Here is a 23,770-nt window from a genome sequence, read left to right on the forward strand (position 1 = left end):
GAAAACCTGTCCCAACAGAGTTTCTCTGTTGGAAGGAATATCATGTGTTCTCAAATTACAGCTAATTATTGTTGCACAGGATTTAAATTATTCGAGTCAAACCTTTGAACTTTTTTCACCCTTAACATAAGGTTCACTAAAGAAACGACAAGTTAAATTTTGGCATAAATGGTAGATCAAATATACTAGTTCCATGTTTTTTTTTTTTTAATAAAGGAAGGAATCTCTAGCATCGTAGGGCCTTACGATTTGGGGTCCTAAGTGATTAATTATGCGAATGACGCAAAGGGAAGTGATCATTCGGTAGCTGCTAAGAGCCACCTAAATCGATTTTTAAAAATTTATTTATCAACTTTCTATTTTGAGAAAAAGGTTTGGAGCTCTGGTGTGTTATATTGAAGCTTTGTTGTTGGATGATATTGGTCATGTAACTTGAATGTCAAGAAACATTTTTAATTTGGGGCTTAAGTACTATGTAATTTTTCAGAAGGTAAGGAAATGAAAACCAGAGTGCTAGACTTTTTATTTATTCTTCTCCTAGTGCTAGGCTTGATTCTTTTTGTTAGTCACTTTGATGGGTTAGTTCCAGGGGGGCTTCACCTTCATTTCTTCAAATATTGGGGGAAAATAGGAAATATTTTTGCTCATCATTTTAACTTAAGGTATACCTTCATCACCTTAACTCAAGGTGTATCTTAATTACTATTCTCAACACATGAGACGTGTTTATGGGTATAACTGTAGTTAATTCTTTGTTTTGTATTTGTGAAAACATAGCACACTGTCAAGTGTTTAAAAGGGTGGTGAGTAAAAATGCTCTCGGAAAAATATAATAGTTTGTCAAAGCTGATTTTATTTACATGTGTTTCGCTTGAGATGACCCAAAATTTAAAAAACTAAAAAACAAATAAAAACCTGAACAACCCGACAATTGAAAGAGCATGTTTTTTTGGAAGGAATATGTTGTCCGCCGAATATACTAGCTTCAGAAATTAGGACTTTAGGTACCAACGAATTTGATATAGAATATTTGTGTCATGGGTGACTACGAAAATTCAACTAGTTTTATCATTATTTTTCTCTTGTTATGATAGAATTTTAAAAGTTTTTTTTTTCTTCCATTTATGGATAAAATGGTTGACATTGAGCCATGATTATTTAATTTCCGTTTAGCTTATCTTTCAAGATTAATCTGATGCACACCCCTAAAGTTTTGGTTGACATTTACTAGATTAAATTTAAAATTTAAAATTGAGATAATACATTACAAAAGTTAGTTTGGTGGTTTCAAGGGGGAGTTGTATGTATGGACGGACCATCTCAAGAACGTAATCAATTCATAAAATACCGGTAAATCCGTTAAAACGGGAAGGTAAATAAACGCCTTATAAGTTGGGATTTTCATTTCATTTGGAAGAGGATTCTTCTCAGCCATTAATTTACGGCAATAGACCCGCGCGTAAATTTCCAGAGAAAGTCTCGTTTTTACCTGTTTATATTCTTTTTGATTTTCTTTTTACGATTCTATCCACTTTCTTTCTATTGGATCACTCTTGTTTTCCACTAAATTTTGCGCATAAAAACCAAACCTTTTTTCGGAATCAGTCGTTTTAATACCCAACTCATTTTTGCCCTTACATTTTTTTTTTTTTTTGCTTTCTCTGATTTGTTTCTTGACTTGGTGTGATTTTTCAGCTCCAGGATTTTTGGGGCGTCTGTTATATTTTCAGTTTCTTTCCCAAAGTTCAATTTTTGAGTGTGGGTGTGATTGAGTGGACTGGGAAGAAAGACTGAAGTTTTGAGATTGGCCCTTGTGCTCAAGTTTTGATTTTGATAAGCACAAACAAATTTTGGGTTGATTTTCATTCATGGGTATTGTTGAAATTGTGGGTTGTTTCTCTGTTTTGTGATTTTGAACTTTGAGTCTTGAGCTAGAGTTGAGAGTTTCGTAAAAATGGATTCAAGAAATGGTACTGAGGGAGTTGAAAAGTCTAGCACCGAAGAGACGGCCTTTGGCTCAAAGGGGAAGGTTGTGGGAGGTACTGAGCAAGAAGTGTTTTTCCGAGCAGATAAGATTGATTTTAAGAGCTGGGATATCCAGTTAGAGAAGCACTTGAGCAGGGGCTGGGCAAGGGAGAGTGAAGAACACAAGCAGATGGAAGAGTGGGAGATTGATTTGTCTAAATTGGATATAAGACATGTCATTGCTCATGGAACTTATGGTACTGTCTACCGTGGTGCCTATGACGGCCAAGATGTTGCAGGTACTTTGCTTTCTCTTCTGGCTTCAATTGGATTTCCATCTTTTTCTTTATTGCGTTTAATAAAATACAGGGTTTGTTGCATACTTAATTCTCCATGTTTCAGTTTTAGACTTTCGAACCTAATTTATTGGTTGTCAATGAAATTCCACCAGAAATGAAATGGAATTAAGAAATTTACATTTTGAGCTGGTACACAATAGGCCATCATCTATAGCCGTTTCGTATACTACTAATAACAGATGCCAGGGATTATTATATTGTTTGAGTTGTCTTACCCATCCGTAGTAGGAAGTGTTAGTATGCTGGACTTGAATTTCTATTTTTCATTGTTTTTATACTCAAGGATTACACCGTCACTACTGGAAAGTAGCTATATATGTGTGTGCTTGAATAAGTATAGATAAAGAACAAAGATTTTTCGTATGTGTGTGCTCGTGTATTGCAAGTCTTATGTCTCGTTTATCAGCTTTATAAAATATAAGAAAGTGGTGTTATTTATAGTGATCCTGTTTTTTTATTTATCCATATTGTTCTCATGGCCTGCTATTCTTGATATTATAGTGAAAATATTGGATTGGGGGGAGGATGGTATTGCCACAGCAGCTGAAACTGCTGCTCTTCGGGCGTCGTTTCAGCAAGAAGTTGCTGTTTGGCATAAGCTTGACCATCCAAATATTCCGAAGGTAAAAGTTATATCTGCTGATTGTCATATCGGTTGCATGAGGCTCAACACCATTTCTTTCAGTTTCAGATACAAAAATGTGATGCAGTTTGTTGATATCTTGTCTTCTCCTTGTTGTCCTATCAGTTTTAACTTTTTAGAATATGTAATGTGCTTTACCAGGTTTACATGATGTTCAATTATTTTCTCATATGTTTTAAATTTCTCTATTTAAACTGCAACTCATTGTATCTGTGACAGTTTGTCGGAGCTTCAATGGGAACTTCCAATCTTAGAATCCCTACTAAAAGCACATCAAATGATAGTCATAATTCTCCTCCTTCCAGAGCTTGTTGCGTTGTTGTTGAGTATGTTCCAGGTGGGACGCTAAAGAACTTTTTGATCAGGAATAGAAGAAAGAAACTTGCCTTTAAGGTTGTGATTCAACTTGCTCTGGATCTCTCTAAAGGGTGAGTCAGGTTCTTTTGTTGTTGCGCTGGATTTAATTGTTTGTTTTTGTTGGGTTTTAAACTAATGGATATTGTTCTCTGTGTTCCGCTTTCTCAGTTTGAGCTATCTTCACTCAAAGAAAATTGTACACCGTGATGTCAAGACAGAAAATATGTTGCTAGATACTCATAGAACTTTGAAAATTGCTGATTTTGGCGTTGCTCGAGTAGAAGCTCAAAATCCAAGGGACATGACCGGAGAGACTGGTACCCTTGGGTACATGGCCCCAGAGGTACTCACTTTTCATTCATCATACCAAGTCGCTATAAAGGTGGTTTTTGGGTAAAAGGAACACAATTATTTTACCAATCCAAAGACTGCTACATGCTTAAGATCTGAAGCAAGTAGCATTCTTCTTTTCTTTTTTATTCCATAGTTTTGCCTTTCCTACAAACTGGATCAGAATTCTAACATGAAGATTTCTGTAGGTCCTTGATGGCAAGCCTTACAACAGGAAATGTGACGTCTACAGTTTTGGTATTTGCTTATGGGAAATCTATTGCTGCGACATGCCTTATCCTAATCTAAGTTTTGCTGATGTCTCATCTGCAGTAGTGCGACAGGTTTGGATGTCATTACACATAATGCTTTAGGTTCTTTGGAAGATTTTACTGCACATTTGTATTGAAGTAGTGGATTTAATGCAGCAAAACTTGTTTATATTGGGGTTTTAAACTATGTTGATCACCTAATGTTGGTTGTAACTTTGTAATGTATACCGTTGCTTCCTTTTCTGTCTTATCATATTCTGTGTTAATGACTATCCCCTTATGCTGATGACTCCTAATACTGGGATGGCAGAACTTACGACCAGAAATCCCAAGATGTTGCCCGACTGCATTGGCTAGCGTCATGCGAAAATGTTGGGATGTGAGCCCAGATAAACGCCCTGAGATGGAAGAGGTGGTGAAGCTGTTGTATGCCATAGACACAAGCAAAGGAGGTGGCATGATACCTGAAGACCAGTCTAGTGGCTGTTTCTGCTTCGGCAAACGTCGTGGCCCCTGAAATTTTTCTTCCTTTCATGTTATATATAGTCTTATAAATGTGCAGTACAAATTAAAGGAAAACATAAACCAGTTACCAGTTCAGTCTTTGAATAACCAGATCACATCTCTGAATAATGCACAAACAGCATTTTTGAAACCCATAGTGTTTTTTGTGGTTTCATTCCCTCTCATTCTTGCTTCTCCACTCCATGTACCAAAGAGTGGAGCCTTGGATATTTTCAATGTAATTAATTTGGAATTCAAATTTTTACTGCACTTTTGCCTAATGCTTTGTTGTAAGTTGCAACCCAGAGAAAAGGTCTGGCAGTATTTTTATTATTATTATTTTTAATTCTAGTTAAATTTTACTAAAAATAAAGGGATGTAAATAGAAATTCCAAAATCAATTGCCAAACACACAACTGCTCTTTGTGCTTTTTTTTTCTTGTACAATACAGTGCATATCTAGCTGAGTTTCCACTAGAAATCCCAATGGACCCTTCCAGTTGATTTGTGTAGAGGCTTTAGGGATCTTGGATATGCAATTTTGTGGATATTCTTTGGCTATTGGATTGATTGATTGCCCATAAAAATGCTTATCCCAAAATTCACTAGTGCTAGTGGACTTATAATCAGCACCCCCACCCCTCCCCCAATATTTTACATGACGAGCTCTGGAAATGAAATTGGCGTGAAAATCAATCAACAAATGAGGGACAAGATCTAAGAAATAAGAGTAAAATAGGGGCATTTTTTATATTATTTGAAACTTTAAGGGGTTGACATGATAATTTCGAAAATGTTATTTTTGTTGAATATTTTTTCAGTAACTAAATATTGCTATAAAGAGTGAAAAACCAAAGCAGCGAGCCAGCGAGCCGAGGCGTTGTGGGTTTTAGAGTTGGTTTTTGCAGTTCATCCACAATTACAAAAAGTGAGCAAACAGATTGCAGAGTGGCTGTGTCCTCCCGACGAAATGGGCAGCGTCGAAACGTCGTCGTTGATGAGGGACTTGCTCAAGCAGGCCGGCGGCGTGGCGGTGGTTGATGGTGGGCTTGCCACCGAGCTCGAACGCCACGGCGCTGACCTCAACGATCCCCTCTGGAGCGCTAAATGCATCCTCACTTCCCCTCACCTCATTCGAACGGTACCCTCATCTCTCCCTCTCTTGTAAATGCAGCATCGGTAATGAAATGGCTTTGTTTGTAGTCTGATGAGTGTAGGCGTATGCATAAGTGATTTGTGTTCGAAAATCAGCCTAGGCGGCGCTAGGCGGCCTGGGCGGGTCGGGTCTTTTTTTTCCTGACTTTAAAGAAAACCTCCTCACGCTGCCTCTCTCTATCCCCTGAGTGACGGGGATGTTGAGTTTGAGTTTTTTCCAAATATAATAGCATTCTATTTTAATATGGATTATGAGTGTTCATTAATGAATTTGGACCACTGTTGTCAGATTTTCAGATTTGTCTGGAACAGAGGGAAACTCGTACTGACCAAGATTAACATGAGAAAACTTCTTGCTCTAATTTGATTATTTTTGTCTAGTGAATAATGACTTCTATAAGCTAATTACAACTTTGATGTGTATAAAAAGAAAAGAAAGGAGATTGATTTAAGTAATAATGTCTTTACTCTTCTTTTTGGTCTTGTTCTTGTAATTAATTTGTAGACTTGATTAACTAATAGGTCGACCTGCCTCTTCGTTTGATTTTTGGTGTGAAAATAACCCTTTGTTTTATTTCTTAATGGAGCAGGTTCACCTTGATTACCTTGAAGCTGGTGCAGATATCATAATCACAGCATCTTATCAGGTAAGGCCAGTTGCCAAATGATGCCTCTCTCATTTTCTCTCGCTGAAACTGAAAGTATTGATTGTCATTCAGGCCACCATTCAAGGTTTTGAGGCCAAAGGCTTTTCCACAGAAGAGAGTGAAGACTTGCTTAGGAAGAGTGTTGAAATTGCCCGTGAGGCACGTGATATCTATTACGACAGATGTACTGAAGGCTCTTCTGGTGACAGTGGAAACGGTAGAATTCTCAAGCGTCGGAAAATCTTAGTTGCAGCATCTGTGGGGAGCTACGGTGCTTATTTGGCTGATGGGTCTGAGTACAGGTGAGTCAGTTCTGCTATTCAAATTCATTGCATAAGCTGTTATTTATGTTGGCTTGGGTTCCAGAAGCTCATATTGCAGGTCCTTTAACTATATTGTTGACATAATAACATGAATAAAGATTTTACCTTTAGGAGACTGCACCTTTGATGCCTGTGAAAGGTTTAGAAGATGAAGTTAGACAGTCTTGTCTGCTGTTATTTGCATTAAGGGAATTTTTGTCTCAACTTGACAATTTAATGTTCAATTGGCCTTCTTATTTATTTGCTTTTGGGTCTGTCCTTTGACAGTGGAGATTACGGTGAGGCTATGACACTAGGAACATTAAAAGATTTTCATCGGAGAAGGGTCCGAGTGCTAGCAGAAGCAGGTCCTGACCTACTTGCGTTTGAGACAGTTCCAAATAAGCTTGAAGCTCAGGTAATGATCACAAGCGTGTAGATGACTTTTAATTTCTTCTTCTCCTTGTTGGTAGAGGAAATTTAAGATAGGCCACTTTGTTATTCTTGGCTTTCTACTACACTTGCTTACTGATTCCTCAAACTGTTTAATTAGGTAGCCAATTTTTTTTTAATGGTCAGCACTGATATTTGTAACTGAAAGTGAAAGATAGAAAATTTAGAAAAACTGGTTGATGCTCAAGAGACATGCAGTAATTTTTTTTTTAAAGCACAAAATCTCTCGACATTATTTGGGTTTGCACCTTTAACTTGGTGTTTATTTTTTTCTGCGTAAACCATGGTTGGTGGTGTTCATGCAGGCTTACGCTGAGCTTTTGGAAGAAGAAAACATGGAACTTCCTGCATGGTTTTCTTTCAACTCTAAAGATGGCGTGAATGTTGTTAGTGGTGATTCTCTCCTTGAATGTGCCGCAATTGCTGAATCATGCAAGAATGTTGTTGCAGTTGGAATAAACTGCACTCCTCCTAGATTTATTCATGGACTGTTAACATCAATTACAAAGGTACAATCATTTTGTGTATTTTTATTTGTTTCCAATAAATTCGGTTTAGTGTTAAGTTATTTTGATCAAATCATAAATTGTTCCAACTGGGCTGGCTGACAACTTTTGATGACCAGCTGCTGGAGCAGCAATCGTGTGACCTCCATTGACTTAAAAACTATATTTACTGTTCCAATTTCTAAGATTCTTTGAATTCCTAATGCTTAATGATAGGTCAGCAAATGATCCATATCCTTTTCCTTTTCATACGCTATATTTCTGATACATTTCTAATAACTAAGATTCCCTGAATAATTTACAATTGTACATGACACTGTTTTTGGAGTTCTCACACTTACTTTCATGTATAATTCCTTCAGGTGGCTACAAAACCGATAATTGTGTACCCCAATAGTGGTGAAAGCTATGATGCTGATAGAAAGATGTGGGTGGTAAGTTAAACTTCTTTAGCTGCATGAACACTGCATTGGAAATTACTTTGCATCTTGTTTTCGATAAAAAAAATTCCGTTATCATCTAGAAGATGGAATTATTGCAAGCAATCGCCAACTCTGTTTACTTCTTTTTTCCTGTTGCAGCAAAATACTGGTGTTTCAGATGAAGATTTTGTCTCGTATGTAAACAAATGGTGCGAGGTAGGGGCTTCCCTTGTAGGAGGCTGTTGCAGAACAACCCCACAGACTATCAGAGCCATATACAGGACCCTTCCCAATAGGTTAACAACTCCACCGGAGCAGTAACCACATTGACTTCACAGAAAGAGAGCACCCAGCAAGACTATGAGAAAGGCTTGTACTCAAGTCTGAAAATGGCTCTTCCCGTGTGTGATGGGGGAAGGAGACCTGGTAGGTGCCGTCAACAAATTTGTTTAGTTGCGGATGGATACATGCATGGACAGATCCAAGAGTTTCAGTTGTTTGCATGCAACTGTGCTTGTGCTTAATCAGAGCAGTTATTTGTTGAATACTGACTCCTTGTACATTATAAGCCAATTTTATTGCAACTCTTTCATTCCAATTATGTACTCAATAGTTAACGTTTATTGTCTAATGCCCAAAGGCATAAGAATGATGCATGTGCCAAATGGTGAAGCAACAATTAAGCAAAACGGAAGAGATTGTGATCCAAGAAACCAAGAAATTCTCATATTACAATTTAACATAAAATGCAGAGGTGAAAGTACAGCAGAGGTCTTAAGTATCAAAACCAGAGTAAACACCACTCTCCCTCAACAACCTCTTCTCTTCTTCAACATAGTTCTTTCCCCTGCTTGCCTGACCAAGCTCTCTTTTCCTTTTCTCCTTCTGCGAAAAGGACAGGTTTTTCTTGTCGTTCCGCGTTAGCACATGTTCTAGCTGCTCCCCGGAGGCCAATGCAGCCCTCGTCTTCTGTCGTTGTTCATAAGATTCTTCTTCTCCTTCAGTTCCCTTCTTGGTTCCTCCATTAGCACCCTCCTTATTGTCCTCCCTACCGGTAGACCAAGACCAGTTTGACTCCTTCTCGGGCTCTTTTGGGGGGGGCACGCTCAGCACAGACGGCCCACCTTTGTACCCATATTGCTTCAATGCCTCAAAGTCCACAACTTTGCTCTTTCGCTTCCCAGATACCACTGCATAAAACAGAGTGTGCAGGCAGCTAAAACAAATTCAATAAACAATAACAAAATCAACATATATATATATACACACACACACACACACACATATACATATATATGTATGCGTGCATGTTTCTATTGGTTTTCAACATAGCATACCTTGTGACGCCGTTTTCTTGGAGGGTTGGCCTTGCCCAGCTTTTCTCTTGCCAACTCCATCGTCGCCTTCAGACTCTGAATGTGAATCCGATGAATCACTATCCTCATCACTCCATGGCATTGTCCTCTTCATGCTGAGCAAGAATTGGGTATGCTACCTCCTAATTAGGGTTTCTGGGGCTATGGAGAATTGGGAAATTGGAAACCCCCAAATTCCGAAAGGGGTTTAGAGACTCGCACAGCGAACCGGAGAGAAATCGTACCGTGCGTAAATTTGTATCCATCCTATCCGGATCATGGGCCTCCGGTTCGCAGGCCCATTAATCGTTCCCAAGCCCGCCCAATATAACTTAAAGAGACACGGCGTCGTTTTAGGTTGGTTTCTTCTTCGTTCAAAGAGTGGGAAAACGAGGGAGGGTTCCCAAATTCGCGGAAGTGCAGAGAGGTGTTTCAAATCGGTGGCGGCGAACGGCTCTGTAAGTAGCGCTATTGGTTTGGTTTTCATTTGCTGTTGAAAGCATGATATAAATTTGAGCAGCCAAAATATGAGTCCAATTTTCCTGTTTCCGCCAGCCAACCCCACCGCCCTCCGCTCTCTCTCTCTCTCTCTCCAGCCCAACTCCACCCTTCCCCTGCTTACCGCCAGCCAACCCAAACAGAGAACCACCCCACCTTCACCCTCAGCCCCCAACCACTGCTCTGGTCCAAGAGATAGAGGGTTAGATTTCAATTTCGAGCCCTGGGACTTGCTAGGTTTTATTCATTTCTAGTTCTTTCATCTTTATCTTTCTGAAGTTTTGATTTTTTTGTTTTAGGAATTGGGTTTTGTTTGTGTAGTGTAGTGATGGAAATTGTTTTCCAAATTCGCTATTTAGTGGTTTGTTGAAATTTAAAAGAGATGTAGGAAACACTGAAAACGTTTTTGTTTTTGTTTTCGTAATTGTGTTCTGAGAGTTACAGCCTTGAACTGAGTCAACAATATTGTTATAGAATTATTTCTGGAAATTAAAAATGAGAAATTGTTTGAGAAAATGGGGACGAGATGGTTTTTCTTTTCTTTTCCTTTCCTTTAGTGGGTTTCTTATTATTCCTGCGTAGTGACTATGAACCCTGGTCATCTGAAATATGGGATTATTATTAGTATAAAAAAATCATGTAATCTAATGCATCTATCTCCTGGACCAGACCAGTGGTTGGGTGGGGGGAAGGTGGGTGGTCTGTCTGGGTTGGCTGGCGGTAAGCAGTGAGAGGGTGGAGTTGATCGGAGAGGGCTTAAGTCGGAGGATTGGGGCTGGCTGGGTGGGATGGTGAGAGTTGGACTTAACAGAGTTAACATGGTTAAAATTGTTGTTAAGTGGTTTGCCACATGTCAAAAAGCTAGGAGGGCACAGGGTATTTGGTAACAGGAAAATTGGGCTCCCAAAATATGCAGAACGTAAAAATTGTATCTTTTTTGTTAGATTTTGGGTATGTCTGTTTAGCTGAATCCTTCATGGTTGCGTGAAATTTTGGTCCAGGCAATTTGAACCCAGTTCTTCGTTATGGAAACTAAGGCTGGTGTAGATGGCTCCCTTAGTTTGATCAAGCAAGGAGCTGAAGCTGTGAGTCACTCTACAATGGGTTGTATGTGCATCAGTTTATGTTAAATTGCATAAAATTGGGCTAAAAAGTTTCAAATTTTCTCTTTTTTCAGAGAGTTTTCGAGTCTAGCTTTGTAGGAAGGAGGTCTATTGTCAAGGAACGCTTCTCAAAGAAATACAGGCACCCATCTTTGGATGCTAAGCTTACACTCAAGCGCCTCAATGCAGTATGGTTTTGCTTTTCCTTCTTCAAGAGTTTTTGCACTTCCCTATCTGACTGTCTGAGTTTTCCCTAAATTGACCTTTTGGAGCAGGAGGCCAGGTGCATGACAAAAGCAAGACGACTTGGTGTCTATACTCCAGTGCTTTACTCTGTAGACATTGTGCTGCATACCCTAACATTTGAATATGTGGAGGGTCCTTCTGTCAAAGATATATTTCTTGAATTTGGGTTACGCAATGGCGCTGTTGTTGAAGAACGCATGGATGATATTGCAATGCAGATTGGTCATGCAATTGGAAAACTTCATGATGGTGGTCTCATTCATGGCGACCTGACCACATCTAACATGTTGATTAGAGCTGCTACCAACCAGTTGGTGAGTTATTTACTTTGTCTTGTGTTCATCCAATTTGTGCTGGAGTGCTTTAACTTTAATTTTTGGTCAAGTGAGTGTGCTTTAACTAATTTGCATCAAATTCACAATTTTTTTTCTTTCTCCAAGGTTGTTATTGATTTCGGTCTGAGCTTTACATCAACCCTTCCAGAAGATAAAGCTGTGGATTTGTATGTTTTGGAACGAGCTTTGCTCTCAATGCATTCTTCATGTGGGAATGTGGTAAGCCGAGTCTTTCTTTTTTCAATTGTAGTTTGCTTTCTGGAAAGATGTCTTTCTTTTCATTAATTTGTATTTTTTTTTTCAAGATAATGAAAAAAATTATAATTCATAAATGACTTAACAGAGTTCTAACAAATTGTCTTTTCCTGAGACATTCTTCTTAGAGTAGTTGACGAAATGCAAGTTCTTAGCATATATTTTACATATTTTCCAATCAATTTCAAAAAAATTGATGAATAGTCCTTTAAACTATCTCCAAACAGAGAATTGAATGAATTCTCGCACTTAATTCTTTGTATAGATGGATCGGATACTTGCTGCTTATCGGAAGTCCTCAAAGCAGTGGTCGTCCACATTAAACAAGTTAGCTCAAGGTGCGATTTTGCTGTACTGCTATATCTAATTTTTCTCTTTTTTCCTGAGTCTGATATCTGAGTGTGGCTTTAGAGTTCCATTCTATTCTTGTTTTTCCCCCTCTTTAGTTTTCTTAATAGTTCACAACTTTTACAGTGAGACAACGAGGCCGAAAGCGCACCATGGTTGGATGAGAGCTTCTTCACCTATCATTCATATTAGGATAAGCAAAACAAGAGTCTTTGCCGGGTGACAGATGCAACAAATATATATTTGATATCTCTTCGTGTAATTTTTAGATGCACAGTATGAGCATGTTTGTTAGAATGCATTGTATAACCGGTTACCAGTCGAATGAGCATCTCTTTGTTACCTACACGTATTGCAACATTGAATTCAGTTGAAATTTAAGTTAGCTTTTTTTTCTTTTTTCCATTTTCATGATATTTACAATTGAGACACCTCAATGATCAATTGGATACTGCTTTATACTGGAACCTAGGCAGTCTTTGATCCTAGAAGTTCTAAAAAAACATGGAATATTTCTGTTTTTATGATAAAGACTCGAATTGTGGCCGTTGATATAAAATGAAAGGCTGGGGAACCGGAGATTTGATCATTTGAGAAAAGGTCATGCTTTATATGTTATGCGCATAACACAAAACCCGGTCATGCTTTGCTTTCTGCCTCCCCCAACTCACACTTTGGAACTTTTGAGTTGAGAATTTACATTCAAATTCTAATCCCACTTCACATTTTTCTCAATTTCTCATTTTCTCTGTTACAGTGTTACAAATGGATCATTCACTATACAACACCCATGTAAAACTCTTAGCCTTCGACCTCCTCACTCTCACCCAAACCTCATCCTCCTCCTCTTCCTCAGACCCAGTTTCCTTCTCTCGCAATGGCGCTCTCCTTTCCCGCGCCGAGACCGTCGGCACCGTCACGTCCCGTGACCTCAAACCCAACAAGTTCCTCCGCTTTACTATCGACGACGGCACCGGCTGCGTCAACTGCATCCTCTGGCTCAACCAGCTCTCTTCCCCCTACTTTTCGCGCCGTAACCCGGCAGATGTTCGACTTATTGCCCAAACGGCGCAGCACTTCGCGGCGGAGATTAAGCTCGGAGTGATTGCCAGGGTGCGCGGGAAGATCACGAGCTATAGAGGCGTTACGCAGATCACTGCGTTGGATGTTGTCGTTGAGAGGGACCCCAATGTGGAGATTTTGCATTGGTTGGATTGCATGAGGTTGGCGCGAAAAGTTTACAATGTCGTTCCTCCATGCAAATAAATACAGAATTCAAATTGAATCTTGATTAAACGGGTTTTTTGTTTTGATTTTGTATGAAGTCTGAAGTTGAGGGTTTTGGAATTTGTGAGTTTGTAATTTGGACAAGTGTGGCTATGGGTATTGTTAACCAATAACATCCCTCTTTCTTCTTCTTCTTCTTCTTCTTTATTCCATCCTCCTCTGTTTTTCTCTGTTTGAGTTCAAAACCCAATTGAAGTGTCCTTGGTTTTTGATAATTTTTCATCTTTCACGCGATGAGGGTTTTCCGTACATTGGTTTCTGAAGAATGACCAACCAACCACAGAAAACAATTAATCACAAATTTGGAAGTGATGTTGACTCCAAATCTACACTAACGTATAAAATAATTCATCTATTCGATGCATACATTTATGGCTAAGCAATTAACATTCATTTGGGAATTGGTGGAGAAAGAGTTGTATGTCTTTATATACAAAGATGGTCAAGAAAATGGGAATGTCTACAAGCAGAAAAACGTTCTTGTAACGTGGAAAAATTATTCCGCTTGTCATTGCGTTATTGACCCAAGATTGCTATCTTTGTTGTATGAAAGTCTCTCTCGTCTACAAGACCACTTTGCTCCCACAATTGTCAAAGTATGGTGTCACCTCTTTCATGGCTTGAACTACCATTTCCATTATTAAAAACGTTGGGAGAGGAAGACAAAATGAAGAAATGATGAAATGATAGACAAAGACCTCAAAGATTTGATGGGCAACAAGCAACAGCATGGATGGTGATAAAAGCTAGGGAAATGAAATGGGGAAGCAAAAGACAGTAGTGACAAGATCTTCTCCAAGACACGAAAGTGGATGCAAATTTAATACAAAGCAATGTGGGTTTTCCCACCCAAAAGTGAAAAACTTCACATCAATATCAACAAGTCAATTTCTTCTAGTTTACATTTTTTGGAGTGAAATATTTAATGGATATCCCCTTGGGAATGTTGTACTACAAGAACCTTAAGTCACTCTTTGTTAGGAAAAAAAATGTTGAATGTTATAAATTGGGCCCATAAAATCCTCCTCCATGTCAAAGCTTAGGGTTGGGCTTCAAGCCCTTATACTTAGGCAAATTTTTCTTTTTAAGTATAAAAACCAGTAACTTTTGAAATACGTTTATGAGGTCATATACTGTATACGTATACATACATGTCGGAGAATGGAAGGACAGAGAGTCTACATCAGAAGCCACATCACCAAGTACTTGAGGCCCAAACCCAGAGGTGCTTTGGAAATGCCTCTTTCTGTTTTGGCAGACGGAGAGAAAAAAAATGACCATAGAATCGAACAACAAAGCCCATCACAAAGATACCCAAAAAGAAAGAATTAAAATAAATAAATATTCAAAAAAAAAAAAAAAAAAAAACCAAAAGCCAAAATTGACACGTTAAATTTGGAACTTGGTTATGAGAAAAAAACTGTTTGGGCAAAAGAGAAGAGGGGGTGGTTTAAGAAGAGGTTTCTAAAGCTGATAAAGCAAAAGAAACCGAATGAAAAATCATGTTCTCACTAAGAGAAGAAGATACTTTGCCCAAAGTACAAATCAAAGATCATCCTTTGACTGCCTCGTTGTTTGTCTGTCTATGATTTTTTTTCTTCTTCATTATCCTAACACCAGTTGAAATACTGTGTTCTTTCTTTAGAGTTAAAACCAATATCCATTTATTTTATAGATGAGAAATTAACTCTTTTGTGTTTCTTAAGTATTTTTGAGAAGTTACTTCTTACGGATGACTTATAATTTCAACGGTAGAGCATTTATTTTATATTCACAGTTAGAGTTAAACTTTTGACCTTGTACATTTCATCATTGAAGAAAATATAGTAAAAATATGAATCACAACTTGATCTATTTCTTTGGTATTTGCCAAAGTAACCAAATTTTCAAAAACAGGGGATTTTGATGGTGGGACATCAGATTGAGGGAGAGAGATTCCTTGGTGTCGATTTGTTGATGTAAAATTTGACCAAGTTTTCTCTAATAATATGAAGTTGCAGTTGATGTCCCACGTGGCATTTTGCTAATGGATAAGGTACAAGTCTTGTACAATAAAGGAGATAGGGGAATCATATATTACATTCATAATATCATGAACTGAATCCAATTATATGGTGTCCTCTAAGATCCCACTTTGCTAAACAAATTTGTGTGGAAACAGTCCTCACTAATAAAAAAAGAGCATTTGATCGAGTTTGTAGGGTAGCATGTCCCTTGTTATGGCCTTTGGCCCATAACTCTTTCATAAATTTGGCATTACTCTTTGTCATGCTATTGTACCAATCCCAGGGTGCTGCCATTGTGACATGCATTAGCCAAACTTAGGGTCCTACAGTCACCAGAGTGAATTATATATGTGCTCTACTGGCTTAAGAAAAATGTTTTCATCATCGAAACATGATGAAAGTAGATCGTTCGTAATTTGTTAACTTTGTGGTACAATCATAAATCGAAGATCAGCAGGTGTTGAGTTTGACTTTGACGGTGAACCACATATATCAATATGCCAAATGTGCCAAATTGGTGTAAAAGGGAGACTTTCGTATGACAGCTATATGTCTTTAGACAATTCCTTGACAGCATATATTGGGGACTGGTTGGCTGTGATGGTAGTGGAAGCTTCACTAGGGAAGTGGATTGAATGGGGTTTGTAAGGGATTCCCATTTGGCATTTGCCTGTTTAGCTTAGTAAACTAATCCTTGAATATGCTAATTGACTGCAAAGAGCCTTGAAATATGAACAATTAAGAGTATGATAAGGGAAGTAGACACAGTCTCCCACATGTAGCATGTGTGATTAAGATTAGTCAATTAAAGAAATCAAGCCCGGAGAGCTTAATCCAAGAAATTACTTTGTTCAAGCCAGGTATTTAACAATGATAATTAGATACTTAACGCGCGAAAGCCTAGGAAATCGCGTGGGTTTAGGATTTAGGATTGAGTTAAGCTAGGATTAGGGACCCTCAATGGCCTAACAAGATCCTATCTTTGTGTAATCTGAGAGATGTGAAAATGGTTTGGCTTTGTCTTTTTTACTTGTGTGATTTGTGCTTCCTGGTTGTGTGGTCTGCAAAAATGCATAGGGCTTGGTATCAATGAAAATCATGGACAATTGGCCCCCAAAAAACCAGATCCTACCAATCCTATGTTTGTGTAAACAAGTATCTTATAGACAAGGGCATTTTCCCAGACACAAATTCTACGTTTATCCATGTATGAAATATGTGAAAGTGAGCAAATTGCAAATTTAAATTACCAAAACTGAGACACCAAAATTTGGGGCAATTGCCTTGGTCCTCATGGACACAAGTATTGATGGAGTCAAAAAGGCCTCAATTTTGCATAACAGAGTAACATATTGTTGAGCTCAAAAGCAACCGTTGAAGGTTTTGAGGAGATACATGCAATGCTTCTTAAGTTGGACCACAAACATTCTCCCAGTCTCCCCTCAGCAATGAAGATCCATTGGAGAAACAGCCCTTTTGCTTATACAAAAATCCCATCTATGAAACCCTATAAAAACCTATGGCTATGGATGCCTCAAAGGAAGCACAAAAACCCACACTGGGGGGGGAACAGTCTTGACCTATACAAAAATTTTCCTCCAAACATTCCAAGCAAATCTGCAAAACACAATCACATATTTTAAAAGGTTTACCAAGCAAGTAGACCCAGTCACTCTGTCACATACCAAAAGATTAAAATCAGAAAAAATATATATTTCAAAGAAGAAACACAGAAAGGGAAACAAACTCCCAAATGCAATATTCCTCTTTTCTTTTTTTTTTTTTTTTGCAGGGGTTCTTTTAACTGCTTTTTTAACTGGTAGAAGACCAAATGGAGGAGTGGGTACAAGTCCTGCTGCTGCTTGGGCATTAGATCAAACCTAACTTTGCTGACCGTGGGCAGAAATTTTAGAGAGAGAAAGGGTTGCCAGTGAGAGAGAGAGAGAGAGAGAGAGAGAGAGAGAGAGAGAGAGAGAGTGTTGGGTGTGAGTGGGTGACCAATATAATCCAAAGCCCTCAGTGCCCCTCCCCAAGTCCCCAAGCAAAGGGCTGGCCTGGCCTTGGATTTTGGGGTAAAAAGCCTCGGACACAGAGAGCCAAGCTCTCTCTCCTCCTTCCTCACTTATACACTCACTTTATTCTCTCTTCAAATTCGATACTTTGCTCTGTACCCATAACGAGGTTTTTTTTACCAGAGACAACACCACACACATAAACACATGAACACACACACACACACACACACTCTCTCTCTCTCTCTCTCTCTCTCTGAATCCTGCATTGTCTTCTTGTTTCCTCAGGATCTCATCATAGTCTTCTACCAATAGAGGGCTGTCCTTTTCTGTATCTTTCCGTTTGAGTTTCCTCTGTTTCTTCTCTCTGCCAAACACAGAAGAGGGAAGTGCAAAGAGAAAAGTACCCAACGAGGTATTTTGGATTTTTACCTTGTGTTTGGAAGCTCGGAAACTAAAATGCCCAGGCACTGGACTTTTCCTTGTTCTCCCACTTGGTTTTTCTTCATTACTTGAGAAAACAGGGGATCACCCATTTGTTCTGTTCTTCTCCTAAGAAAATCAGTGAGCTTTTCCCATTGTTTTTAGCACAAAACCAGAGCTTGAACCTGTGCCTGGGTTTCTTTTGGTTCTTCAGTTTTAATTTTGTTCATATTCTTCTTCTCTCTCCGCGTTCATTTGTAAAAGGAAATAGAAAGTGTTGGTCACACGGAGCTGAAATTGGCCATTATTTCTGTAAATTCAGATAGCCTTATGAAGCAGTGAAACAATGAGAGATGGGAATTCCAAGAAAAGCAAGGTTTGATAAATGCCAGAACTTGTCTGATTTTGTGTGCATTTTTGTTCTAAGATTGCTGACTCTGTGTTCTTGGTGAAGCTTTCATGGCCCAAGACACTGGTCAAGAAGTGGTTCAATATTAAGAGCAAAGCCGAGGACTTTGACGCAGACGACGCCGTTTATAGAGGTCATTGGCCTATCTCTTGGTCTCATATACATGCATGATTTGGGTGTCAATTTGGGATTCTGGATTAGGCAATCTTGGATTTTTTTTTTAGCAAGATCAGAACTGGGATTTCTCTGCAACTTGTTAGCTGAACTGTTTTAGATTCTTCTATACCCTGATACACACTACCATTGTTCTACACTGCATCACTGCTAGTTTGGTACAAAAACTTTGGTTTGAATGGGGTCTGCTGCTTCTATCTCTATTTGCAGTTCAAGATCTTTGTTTTCTATTTCTTCCTCTTTCTGAAATTCTTTCTTTTATTAACCTTTTTTTTTTGGTAATTTGAAATGTTCTGATTGTTTTATTTTTGTTTTCTTGTGGTGTTTGAATGTGTGCTCTTGGTTCATTAACAGTGGAAAGAGCGCAGCTTTAACAACTTTATGGGTTTTCTTTTTCAGGTGGTGATGAAGAGTGGAGGAACACCTATTCAGAGAGGGAGGCATGCACAATCAAGAAAAGCAAAACAGGTTCAGTATCAGGCAGAGCAGTATTGCTTTGGACCACACCATTCTTAACCCTCATTAGTATAGCATCAAACAAAATAAAATTATGCTTTGTCAAAGTTTTCTAATTTCTAGCCAATTTTTAATTTGGACTAATCCCTCTGAAACTCCGACTAAATGTACAGAAAGATTAAGTAAGAGGCACTCTGATAGAGTCCGAAGGGGTAAGATTGACATGGACGCATCACAAGTTACAGATGTACACAATTATAGGTATGTCTTTCTTAAGCATTGTCTTGTAAGCACTTTTTCTTTCTGGATGAAAAGATTTAGACCAAATTTTTTCGGGGAAGCCTTCTCTTCTATGTAATATGTATTGGGTGTCTCTGCAACAGTTGGTTTTATTTGTATTTTCCTTTCCGTGTGCGCACAGGATCTTTGTAGCTACATGGAATGTGGCTGGAAAATCTCCTCCAAGTTGTCTGAATCTTGAAGATTGGCTCCACACCTCTCCTCCTGCTGATATTTATGTTCTTGGGTATGTTCTGCAGATCAAGATATGTTCTCTCCAATATATGCAACATTTGTTGTGGTAACAAAATCCTCAATCCTTTTGGTTTCCAGGTTTCAAGAAATAGTTCCTTTGAATGCTGGCAATGTTTTGGGCACAGAAGATAACGGCCCAGCTAAAAAGTGGCTAGCTCTTATAAGGAAGACTCTAAATAATCTTCCTGGAACAAGTGGTGGTTGCCATACACCTTCACCAATTCCTGATCCAATTGTAGAATTAGATGCAGACTTTGAAGGATCAACAAAGCAGAAGGCTTCCTCTTTCTTTCACCGCAGGTCCTTTCAGTCCTTGAGCCGCAGCATGAGAATGGACAATGACATGTCAATGCCGCAACCCCGACTTGATCGACGATTCAGTGTTTGTGATCGGGTTATGTTTGGGCACAGACCAAGTGATTATGACCCCAATTACAGATGGGGTTCCTCTGACGATGAGAATGGACCTGGTGATTCACCTGTTGTCACACAGTATTCACCAATGTCCAACAGTGGGTCTTTCTCATTGGAGGATAGAGATAGACAGCCAGGGAACTCAAGATACTGCTTGGTTGCCAGCAAACAAATGGTTGGTATATTTTTGACAGTATGGGTAAAAAGTGATCTTAGAGATGATGTCCGCAATATGAAAGTGTCTTGTGTTGGAAGAGGATTAATGGGCTATCTTGGAAATAAGGTACAAATCTTTCTAATATATGTCTAACTTCAGAGCAAGATGAAGAAAACACAGAATCTTATTCTCTTGAGTTTTCCAGGGTTCAATTTCCATTAGCATGTCTTTGCACCAAACAAGCTTTTGCTTCATCTGTAGTCATCTGACCTCTGGCCAGAAGGAAGGAGATGAACTTCGAAGAAATTCTGATGTCATGGAGATCCTGAGGAAGACAAGGTTTCCCAGGGTTCATGGCATGGGAGATGAAAACTCTCCTCAGACAATACTAGAGCATGAGTAAGTCACCCCCTTTGTCCAATTTTTGTAATATTTGCTTTATATAAGTCTTTTATATGCTTGTCTAGTCTCGCTATTCTTTCTCTTGGATTATTGAAGTTGAAATTCTGTTAAGAAACTTGCCTTACAGTGCAAAAGTTTGAAATCTTATTTTCCTTCTGCAGTCGAATCATTTGGCTTGGGGATTTAAATTATCGCATTGCCCTTTCTTACCGCTCTGCAAAAGCTCTTGTTGAGATGCGCAACTGGAGGGCATTGTTAGAGAATGACCAGGCATGTTACCTATTCCCCTACAAGCATTGTGCTTTTCTTTCAAATGTGTTATTCTTGTGTTCCCCCTTGGGGCCAAAAAGGAAAGGAAAGAAAAAAGAGTTATGGTCTTTATTTGACTTACTTTTGAATTTCTTGTATCTGAAATTTATATGGTTTATACTCTCAGCTGAGGATAGAGCAAAGACGAGGACGTGTCTTTGAGGGATGGAGTGAAGGAAAGATATATTTCCCTCCGACATACAAATATTTAAATAATTCAGATAGGTATGCAGGTGATGATAGGCACACCAAGGAGAAGCGAAGAACTCCAGCATGGTAAGAACAAACCTCTTACATCTGTGAAAATGGAAAAGTTATCAGGCATTTTATTGTAACATAACTATGAAAGCATTTAGTTTTTGTGATTATATGAAAATCTAAACTTGCTATCTGCGTGTGAAGGTGTGATCGTATATTATGGCACGGAAGAGGCATTTATCAAGTGTCTTATGTTCGTGGGGAGTCAAAGTTCTCAGATCATAGGCCAGTTTACAGCGTATTTCTGGCTGAGGTTGAGTCTATTAACCGTAACCGAATCAAGAAAAGCATGAGTTGTTCCAGTTCCAGAATTGAGGTAGAGGAGCTGTTACCACACTCGCATGGATACAGAAACATTGACCTCAATTTCTATTGAAGGCTGGCCTTCCCTTTCTGTCCAGTATGCTCAGCTCAGGACAACTGAAGCAGAATTTAATGCACTGTTACATTACATCAGGTAATATTCTAAAATGTGGAATGCGCGCCTGTCTTCTCCATTCTTTGCATATTTTTGTGGTTTAATTTATCTATAACTAAATCAAATTTTCACGGGCTGTAAACAGGAATTCCTACAGATTCAAAAATGCTATTAGTGAAGTACAAATTTTTCCTGGAATTCCAGCCCCATTTGACCTCCTGGATCAGTCAGGTAAATTTTGCCTTGTTTCCTCATATTAAAAATGATCTTTTGTCATTACTACCATATAAAATAATGTTGCTGTCATGAAAAAGTTGGATTCTTTAGTCCATTAAGGCTCGGTTGACTTCATACTCATGCATGAAAAGATAGAATATGTACTGTGCATAATTTTTGAAAGCATGGCCATAAAACGTCTTCTTTCCCATTAAAGTTTATTGTTGAGAAGATTTCTTTGTCTTGTTCTTGCTCTTATCAGTGAATCTTTGGTCCCCAATTTGCAAGTAGGCACAGCTGCAAAGAAAATTCTGCCATGATGGTGATAAAGACAGTCTGTTGCCCACAATCCAAAAGAAGGTTGGCCTCTCACTTTCTTTCCTTTTCTCAGTTTGGCTGCAATTCTTCTTCCCACATTCTTTTGTCCAATTCTCTCCATACCTCATCACACAGCAGGTACAAAACTTATGTGATTCTGTTGATAACTTTTACCCCACATGTTTGCAGGTTTCAATTCTTTTCATCCCAATTGGCAAACTTGGAACTTTCTGGCACAACGGTTTTTAGTAGTGATCTTGGTAATGAGGTAAGATTAAGAATTAAATTACAAAACTTTTGTTTGGTTTCTATGACCTGTAAAAAAGAACCCGAAACTTATCCATTCATAAGAATCATAACTAACTACTGTTGATTTTTGTAGGATGAGCTGAGCTGATCCATTTGGAGGCGCCAAGTTGGTTTGACATCAAATTTGTTGACAATTCTTTTTGAATAAAAAATTAGATAAAATCAGTGAAGTGTCCAGTGGATTATAAATATTTTAAAAAAAAATAGAGGAGCAAATCAACAGTGTTGCTTAGTGTTTTTTTTATTCATTTCTGTTTTTGTCGTACTGGATAAAGAGAAAAGAAGTGAGATGTGATTGATACTCATTGCTGGTGAAAGAAAAAAAGGGAAGTTGAACATCTGATTGATATAAAGTTTTCTTTGCTGTTGCTGCTAATGATTTTGCCTACACAAATAAATAAATAAAATTCAGTTTTGCTCAAGTTCTTCACCAATCTTTGGTTTGTGTGGTTGCACCAAAATGGAAATAAACAAATTGGTTCGTGAGGGCAAAACCTATAGACGTGGGCTCCCCTAAACCTATAACATATTCATCAGTCTTCTCAATGCAATCTTGTCTGCAGCAGCAAAGCAATCAGAGAACAAAAACAACCCACTTTTTTTTTCGGTGGCAAGAATTAAAACCCCGCGTCAAATCTAACAAAAAAGCAATAAATTAAAATAATTGATAAAAATTTGTCTTGAAATCATAGAGACCAACTTGAGCTGCCCATACTGAAAAATGTCTGAAGTAATGTACTTTTTTTTTTTTTTTTTTTTGGGGGATCAATTGTGTACAAAGATGGGTGCAATTTATTGACCAACAACAACCCAAGCTAGTACCAGCACGTATTCATAATAGAATTTGAATTGCAGTAAGTCAGAAATTCAATTCCATCAAAACCAAAACCAAAATCAAACCAACAAGTTAAATCCCATTCAATATTATTCGAGTTATAAGTACTACAACGGTGAGTTGTCCACACATACGAAAGTGATTTCTGTTCGTAAATTTTACATTTGATGAATAGTAAGAATGAAATTAAGAGAGATGTCCAACTAAAAGATGAATCATATTCATGTTGGACAATGCTTTATTTAGAGAGATTTATAGATTATACATGGAGGAGCAATTTTCATGGTGGGTTGGGCAGACGCTACTGAAAAAAGTGGAAAATCAGACAATACATAAATGCGTACTCCAAGAAAGAAATTAATAGGTACTTCTTCCGTCAGTGCCACAAGAAAATTAATATTTACAATAAAATAAATACTTGTAGACCACTAGTAGTACCTGCCAATTTTTCACATCAAACTTTGTTACAGTGTTGAAAGTGCTGCTCCATTTTTACGCAACGGTGAAAAAGGTTAAAATTCAACTGAAAACCGCGCGCTTGAAAACGGCCTTTCTTCCCAAACACCAAGACCCGTCTCCGTCTTTGCTGGTTTTCCGTGCTCATTAACCTTTTACTTTATTTTCCTCCCTCAGTCGCTCCGTTAGCGCGTGCGTCACACTCCCGATTACTAAATTCGGTGTGTCGACCCAATCATACGGGCCGAGGTTTGGCGTGAATTACTGGAGCGTATGGCGCACGCGAATTGAGTAAAATTTTCCACGGTTTTTGTACGGGTCG

The 23,770-nt window shown here is 38.4% G+C and overlaps 6 protein-coding genes across 10 annotated transcripts; 5 read left to right on the plus strand and 1 right to left on the minus strand.

Annotated features, from left to right (window-relative positions):
- The first annotated feature begins 162 nt into the window (after positions 1 to 162).
- Positions 163 to 4,711, plus strand: LOC117636708 (serine/threonine-protein kinase STY13-like). The gene is made up of 6 exons (XM_034371354.1): positions 163 to 2,264; positions 2,826 to 2,947; positions 3,187 to 3,395; positions 3,493 to 3,667; positions 3,864 to 3,998; positions 4,237 to 4,711. Exons 1-6 carry the CDS (start codon positions 1,955 to 1,957, stop codon positions 4,441 to 4,443), a joined length of 1,158 nt encoding a protein of 385 aa, XP_034227245.1. The 5' UTR covers positions 163 to 1,954; the 3' UTR covers positions 4,444 to 4,711.
- Positions 4,712 to 5,280: 569 nt separating this feature from the next.
- On the plus strand, positions 5,281 to 8,516 carry LOC117636709 (homocysteine S-methyltransferase 2). Its single transcript, XM_034371355.1, has 7 exons — positions 5,281 to 5,571; positions 6,176 to 6,232; positions 6,305 to 6,534; positions 6,823 to 6,952; positions 7,293 to 7,496; positions 7,856 to 7,927; positions 8,075 to 8,516. Exons 1-7 carry the CDS (start codon positions 5,401 to 5,403, stop codon positions 8,234 to 8,236), a joined length of 1,026 nt encoding a protein of 341 aa, XP_034227246.1. The 5' UTR covers positions 5,281 to 5,400; the 3' UTR covers positions 8,237 to 8,516.
- A 78-nt stretch (positions 8,517 to 8,594) lies between these two features.
- On the minus strand, positions 8,595 to 9,493 carry LOC117636711 (UPF0690 protein C1orf52 homolog). The gene is made up of 2 exons (XM_034371357.1): positions 9,253 to 9,493; positions 8,595 to 9,105 (listed from the first exon to the last, which is right to left on the minus strand). Exons 1-2 carry the CDS (start codon positions 9,383 to 9,385, stop codon positions 8,690 to 8,692), a joined length of 549 nt encoding a protein of 182 aa, XP_034227248.1. The 5' UTR covers positions 9,386 to 9,493; the 3' UTR covers positions 8,595 to 8,689.
- A 127-nt stretch (positions 9,494 to 9,620) lies between these two features.
- Positions 9,621 to 12,451, plus strand: LOC117636710 (EKC/KEOPS complex subunit TP53RK). The gene is made up of 7 exons (XM_034371356.1): positions 9,621 to 9,728; positions 10,770 to 10,853; positions 10,946 to 11,059; positions 11,147 to 11,431; positions 11,558 to 11,671; positions 11,973 to 12,045; positions 12,182 to 12,451. The coding sequence occupies exons 2-7, from the start codon at positions 10,794 to 10,796 to the stop codon at positions 12,217 to 12,219; spliced, it is 684 nt and encodes a 227-aa protein (XP_034227247.1). The 5' UTR covers positions 9,621 to 9,728; positions 10,770 to 10,793; the 3' UTR covers positions 12,220 to 12,451.
- Positions 12,452 to 12,560: 109 nt separating this feature from the next.
- LOC117636712 (CST complex subunit STN1) lies at positions 12,561 to 13,486 on the plus strand. The gene has a single exon (XM_034371358.1). The coding sequence runs from the start codon at positions 12,821 to 12,823 to the stop codon at positions 13,319 to 13,321; it is 501 nt and encodes a 166-aa protein (XP_034227249.1). The 5' UTR covers positions 12,561 to 12,820; the 3' UTR covers positions 13,322 to 13,486.
- A 3,909-nt stretch (positions 13,487 to 17,395) lies between these two features.
- On the plus strand, positions 17,396 to 22,533 carry LOC117612155 (type I inositol polyphosphate 5-phosphatase 4). 5 transcript variants are annotated; one of them, XM_034340905.1, is made up of 15 exons: positions 17,396 to 17,775; positions 18,106 to 18,159; positions 18,238 to 18,325; positions 18,766 to 18,834; positions 18,996 to 19,083; positions 19,244 to 19,348; positions 19,435 to 20,053; positions 20,133 to 20,326; positions 20,491 to 20,599; positions 20,766 to 20,914; positions 21,041 to 21,353; positions 21,460 to 21,545; positions 21,822 to 21,890; positions 22,038 to 22,116; positions 22,231 to 22,533. In XM_034340905.1, exons 2-11 carry the CDS (start codon positions 18,130 to 18,132, stop codon positions 21,270 to 21,272), a joined length of 1,683 nt encoding a protein of 560 aa, XP_034196796.1. In that variant the 5' UTR covers positions 17,396 to 17,775; positions 18,106 to 18,129; the 3' UTR covers positions 21,273 to 21,353; positions 21,460 to 21,545; positions 21,822 to 21,890; positions 22,038 to 22,116; positions 22,231 to 22,533. The 5 variants fall into 5 exon arrangements, with proteins under 5 accessions (XP_034196796.1, XP_034196795.1, XP_034196797.1 ...); XM_034340904.1 differs by having other exon boundaries at positions 17,396 to 17,529; positions 17,649 to 18,159; XM_034340906.1 differs by having other exon boundaries at positions 17,396 to 18,159; positions 21,793 to 21,890.
- The last annotated feature ends 1,237 nt before the right edge of the window (positions 22,534 to 23,770 follow it).

This window comes from Prunus dulcis, chromosome 8, assembly GCF_902201215.1.
Source record: "Prunus dulcis chromosome 8, ALMONDv2, whole genome shotgun sequence".
NCBI classification, from domain to species: Eukaryota; Viridiplantae; Streptophyta; class Magnoliopsida; order Rosales; family Rosaceae; genus Prunus; species Prunus dulcis.